Below are 5,915 nucleotides of genomic sequence, written 5' to 3'. Positions count from 1 at the left end.
GCCAGTGGACTTTTCATATCTTGCCCTTTTTTAAAGCTGGGGACAGTGAACTATGCTTGTAGTCCTGTCTACTTCAGAGGCTGAGACAGGAAAACCATTTGAGCCTAGGAGTTTAGAACCTGGGAACCATAATCTGATCTCTTCTTTAAACAGGCAAACAAGCAAACAAAATAAAACAATAACAACAACCAAAAAAAATCCCCAGTAAAATTTGTCTTTATCTTCCTATGAATTGATAGATAATTTTTAATATCACTAATTTCCATACAGGTTCTTCTAATGTCCATCCATCCATCCATCCATCCATCCATCATCCATCCATCTATTCATCTATTCTGCTCACATTGTATATACCAATTGCTGGGAATCAGCAGAGAGCAGGAAAAAAGAAGCACAGGATTTTCATGTGCTCTCCACAGTCCACCTGGAGAAGATAAAATTAACACATAATTATGAAAAGTAGCAAGAAATACCTTTATTAAGTACCCTAAATTGTAGGACCTGGTACTGTGACAAAGTCTAATAAGGGATGTGGTCTCGGTAAAGGAGGTCAGAATCCACTTCCCTGGGAAGTGGCAATTGCATTGATAGGTGAGTGGTGAGTAAGAGCTAAAATTACACTGTGCAGAGAGGAACTGTTAGATGGAAAGATTCCTTGGGGCCGAGGGGCATAGCATCTTCAAGCAAATGGAAGAAGGCCAGCATAGCTGGTGCAGGGAATTGCGTACAAGGTTGAAAGGTAAGGGGAAGTCAGTCCTGCAGGGCTAGGCAATATTAGGGAATGTTACTTTCATCCTGCTCTTCAGGAGACCTGTCAGGGGCTCATAAATGACAGGGGACAAGATCAGGCTTGTGTGTTGAGAGGATCCCAAGAGTTAAGAGGAAAATGTATTAGGTGTGGGAGATGAGCAGGGAGAGGTGGGTTAATTGCAATCACGGTGGCATCTTCCATCAGAGTGGGGACTGTGGAGATGTCTGACTGAGCCTGAGGTAAAGTAAATAGGACTTGGTGGCCAAGTGGATTTCTTTGCTAGCTAAAGCCTCTATGAATTAAGAGCTATCCAGACCTGACACATTTGTGTCATCGTCCCATCACAGCATCACCCTTTCTATGAATTCAGATCTCACTCATGCAATCAGAATTCATTCTGCATCTGTTGTACGTCACTCTGGTGATATTAGAATGAGCAGCTGCCCCTCCTGTGCCTGTGCTTGTTCCAAACATCTGGCTAGAGATGTGAATTCGAGTAGTCACAAAGAAACATTTGAAATACCGTGGGCTGTTATGCTTCGGCAAATCAGAAAAACACAACAACCCAAAAACCCACCATTTTACTGTTTCGAATTCCTAAAGTATCCCTTATTGTGTATGGGTACCAGGGTGAAAAATGGGTACTCTTAGGCTCACAAAGCTATGGGATATCACTACTTGGGCTCAGATCTTCCAATTTCAAGCTGAGGGTGGCCCGACTCCTCCCATTTACTACCATCCCCACCCCAGATTGAACATTTGCCTCACAAAGGAAAGGGAATTCCCTAGCCAGAAGGAAGGCCCTTCTCAGCTAGAACCCATTCCTGCATTTAGTCCAACCTTGCTTTCTTCAGTGATACCTAAGGATTATCAGCCAAATGAAGGCAGGAGATGCAGGCCAATTTTGAGTTTTTTTGTAGTGGCCCATCATAAAAGAAGTAATGATCAGGGATGTGTCTTGCCCATACCAGCCCGGTGTAGGTAGGTGTCTGGTACCAAGAATGAAACAGGCAGGCCCAAGGCCTATACACATTTCCTTGAACTTCTTTCTTTTCTTAGGCTGCTTGGCCACACAATGTCCATGTTCTCTTACTACCCATTTAAAACTGGTCCTTAACACACAGGTCAATGTTCTTTTTTCTTTTTATTTTATTATATAACAAGTTTGACTTTCACAATGAGTGGTCCTAGGATGTGATCTGATTTTCTTAAGACTACATAATGTCTATAGGTTTATCTTCCTTGAAGCAACCATTTCTCATTCTAAGGCCTGCCAGCTCTCAGTGGACTGGTACAATAATCAATCCATGGTCATCTGTTTACTAGAAAGTTGTTTTCTTTTATATCAGACATATTTCCAATTACTGAAATCAAACACAACAGAGTCACATCTGGACTTCCAAATGTTCAATGACATTACTTATCAAAATAAATTTATTAAAAGTATTCAAAAACCACTTCAAAATTTAGCTGCCTGTAAGACAGTTTTTGGCACTCACAACAGACACTGGTTTTCTAGAGAACAGCACTCACTCCATCTCACACACCATTTAATGATGCACACGTACTCTTCAGTTTCAGTGATACACGACACAATAGTACTAACCACCTGTAGTCCTAAGCACTTCAACACCCTTGCACACAGTAAACATTTTAATGTTACTTAGTACTGAAATATTAAAACTAGAAGTAAAACCACTATGTGGTAACAATGGACTGGTTTAGGGAAAGATATACAGCCAGCTAGCTAAGGCCACATAATCCCAGACCTATTGATTTTAAATGTTCAGACCAACAACATTCTATCTTGTCTTTCATCTCAGACCTCTGCTTTCCCACCGAGGAACAGCACTCTCAGAACATCACGGTTCCCTCCCTCTGTTCTTCACACAGCAAGGGAAGCTGTTGCCACATAGAGCCTGTCCTAGGTTGCTGGCTTTCTGATCCACTACCCAACTTTGAATCAATAGTTCTGAGTGATGTTTCCTAACACCCAGGCTGAATTCAAGGTCAGTCTTTTGGCAGGTCACAGCCTTTTCGTCTTGGGAGACAATGAAATGTCCTCTGTTGGGGGCTCCTGGCCTCATGTAGCATGGGGCTCCGTGGTGATCTGTGGCTTTTTACACAAGTCCTGGTAGAATTCTGACTCCAAGAAGCGAGGGTAAGAATTGTTCTCCATCAAGCTGTATACCCTCTTCTGGGCTGTTGTAAAACAGCCACTTGTAGCCTCTTGGATATTTTGGGCAATCAGCGTTTTTGTTTGAAAGTCTATGTTTATCTGAAACCAAAAATAAAACAAAGCTTGATTTATTTGGTATCCAACATTATAAATCAATGCTTAATAACAAAACACAAAAGATGTAATATGTGATCAGTTCTCACTGTCAGATTGGAAAAACTGAAATGCTAGGATAGCTGGGGTGGGGAGCCCCAGCTCTTCCCACTGGCACTTTAACTGGTGTATCCAATTCTTGTGCTTCACTATGGGGTTGAAGATGTCCAAATTATGCTGACACCAATAACTTGTTTTCTTACCTCTTTGGGAGCTTCCTTTTCTATGAAGTCAGTATATATTTTTCTTGCTTTGGAGGACAGTTTTTGGGGTGACTTGGTTTTTTTGAAGTCTTCACAAGCCAACCAGAATTCAATATTTTCTTCACAGAACTCAGATTTTAAAAACGCCCTGAATGCAGCAAGCCCATCTGAAAGCACAGGAAAACAAGCATGTAGAATGTAAATTGAGTGACCAGATAACACATGGTTCTTTTAGTACTAGAATGATCGATCAGCTTTCTAGATTTCACTCAAACCTGTCATTCTCACACTTTAGCTCTTTAAGCACTAAGATGCCAGCAGGCAAAATGCTTAACTTTGCATTCTGCAACGACGACAACAAAATATACTGAACTTCACCGTCAATGCAAAATAAATATTTAGAGGACAGTCATCCATTAGTTCTCTGGGAACTAGGGCTTTTGAAAATATTCTATGCAATGGAAAAGCTGACTCAACCCTAACTATGAGTAAGTCGTTTTAATTTTTAGGCTAATTTTTCTTCCTAACTTTCACAAGTTAGGCTAACTTTATTCCTGAAGTGAATACCTCATGCTTTTCCATGATTAAACTGGAGGACGAGGGGAAAGAAAAGCAGGCTTTATGAAGTAAATGGTGCTAATGTCTGATGCACTTCCTGCTAGCTGCTCATTTGTGGTGTAGACACAACATTTCTAGGCTCTTGGGATGCTGGTGAAAGATCAAATTCAAGAGGTTAACTTACATTTACTGGCCAGCAGTTCATCGAATGCTTCTGCCCAGAGCAGCGCTTCCTCAGGAGAAGGCCTGCAAGAGAAGTTCCGAACATGAGCTATATAAACCACACATAATAGTTCCCCTCTCCTGTTCAATGGCTAGACATTCTGTTCTGCAAGTACAGGAGTTGCAACTTACTTGATAAAAGTTTGCTGTTTGCTTTTCTTGCCAGTTTTGGGTTTCCCAGGAGTGGAGGAATTTTGCAAGAAGTAGCTCAAACGGGTCTTCCAATCCTTCAAGCTAGAAAAGAAAAAAGGAGAGGAAAAAAATACTTCAAGCTGCAATTCTTGAATAGTGAAATTATCACCAGTTGCAGTAGCATATGGTCAGTCACCAAACAAACCAGACAGGCAAGAACAGTCCATGCCATATGTGGGATATTTAAACCCAGCACCTCATGGATTGAACCCAGCATAGGACTACATAACACAGCTAGGATATTTAAAATTTTCACAAGTTATTTCTGACCTACGAAAAAGGTAGCGGTTTTTCTGCATGGTTAACTACAACTTGGAGACAATTAATGATTGAGAACTGCCGTGTGTTGAGCCAGCTGATGTTCCTTCCCTTTCTGTGCTAGAGGCAGGAGGGTCTGGTCCAAGATACAGGCGGTGCATAGAGGGGTGTGTGTGTGTGGTGTGTGTGTGTGGGGTGTGTGTGTGTGTGTGGTGTGTGGTGTGTGAGTGTGTGTGTGTGTGTGTGTGTGTGTGTGTGTGTGTGTGTGTGTGTCCCGAGCTCCCCCTCCGCGACCTCCCACAGTGCTTCTCCGCAGCAGATACTGCAGAGCAAATTACTCATTCCACAGTCGTGACTGGATGAGACCTATTTTATGATTTAAAACCGTATCTAAAGCGAATACATTCGGAATCATCCCAAACATTACCCAGCAGCTGTGTAAGCAGCTCAGACCTCACAATGCAATGTATGGGCGCTGCGGATCCTATTCAGCTGCAGAATACTCATGTCACCTTACATGCAGAACAAAAAGCCAGCCATCGCCTTCTCAGCCCAGCTACCGCCGCCACCTTCCTAACAACTTCCCATAGTTGAAACTCTACGCTCACACAGAAAAAAGCACAACCACGAGATCTAGCAAGCTGACTTTTCCTTCTTTCTTCCCCCCGCCCCCCCGCTTTCTCTGCAGAGGTGCAGACCGGAGTTAGCTCAAGTCAAAGCCGAGATGGAAGGAAGGTCGGTCCCGAGCAGCAAAGCCATGCGGGGTAAGAGCTCTCAGGAAGAGAGGGCATACTCACAGCGTCCGCTTCATTTTCTCCCGCTTCTCCTCGACCTTGGGGCCGTTGCCTGCGCTCTTGTCCATGGGTACGCAGTCGTGCTGGACAGCCAGGAACATGGCACTTTGCATACTAAGACTCCGGCGGCCACCGCAGCTGTTTGCAGCCGGGCGCGCGCCGCGGTCTTTTAAGGCCGGCTGCGGAACAGGGGCGGGGCCCGGAGGCGTCGGCTCCGCCTTTCGAGGGTGCGGATTGGCCCGCTGCAGACGGCGCGAGGGAGGGGTCGCACGGGCCTGCGGCAGTCACGGCGGCAGCCGAAGGGTCTGGAAGCCAGGGCGCTGCTGACGTAGGTGCCGCAGCCTCGTGCGCACACAGGCGGGGAGGCGGAGGGCGGGGACAGCGCGGGATCCCTGCTCGCTTGTTCGGGTGGCCCCAGCCGTGCAGGGTTCCCGAGTTCGTGACTTTTCCTTAAGGCCGTACCTTTTCCTTTCCTTTTATCTTTTTTCGAGCCCCGCCTTTGCAACTCATGCTTTGTTCACGATCTTTTAGATGCACCGGGACACCTATACACTGCAGCGGGCAGGGGGAGAGCCCTACCGCCCCACCCACACTCCACCTATTTC

The 5,915-nt window shown here is 44.9% G+C and overlaps 1 protein-coding gene across 1 annotated transcript; it reads right to left on the bottom strand.

Moving 5' to 3' along the window:
• Nucleotides 1-2,143: 2,143 nt before the first annotated feature.
• On the bottom strand, nt 2,144-5,472 carry Rgs2 (regulator of G protein signaling 2). The gene is made up of 5 exons (XM_027417420.2): nt 5,314-5,472; nt 4,199-4,300; nt 4,029-4,090; nt 3,287-3,453; nt 2,144-3,029 (listed from the first exon to the last, which is right to left on the bottom strand). Exons 1-5 carry the CDS (start codon nt 5,421-5,423, stop codon nt 2,835-2,837), a joined length of 636 nt encoding a protein of 211 aa, XP_027273221.1. The 5' UTR covers nt 5,424-5,472; the 3' UTR covers nt 2,144-2,834.
• Between the last annotated feature and the right edge of the window lie 443 nt (nt 5,473-5,915).

This window comes from Cricetulus griseus, chromosome 5, assembly GCF_003668045.3.
Source record: "Cricetulus griseus strain 17A/GY chromosome 5, alternate assembly CriGri-PICRH-1.0, whole genome shotgun sequence".
In the NCBI taxonomy this organism is placed as follows: domain Eukaryota; kingdom Metazoa; phylum Chordata; class Mammalia; order Rodentia; family Cricetidae; genus Cricetulus; species Cricetulus griseus.
Note: the sequence above shows the minus strand (reverse complement) of the source record. Positions and strands in the feature narration are given on the sequence as shown.

Excerpts from the sequence above, each read along its gene's own strand:
- Rgs2 (XM_027417420.2), bottom strand. The coding sequence starts at position 5,423 with ATGCAAAGTGCCATGTTCCTGGCTGTCCAGCACGACTGCGTACCCATG. Across the intron at positions 4,301-5,313 it reads GAGAAAATGAAGCGGACGCT|CTTGAAGGATTGGAAGACCC; the intron begins GTGAGTATGCCC and ends TTTCTTTTCTAG. Across the intron at positions 4,091-4,198 it reads AAACAGCAAACTTTTATCAA|GCCTTCTCCTGAGGAAGCGC; the intron begins GTAAGTTGCAAC and ends CTTCTCTTGCAG.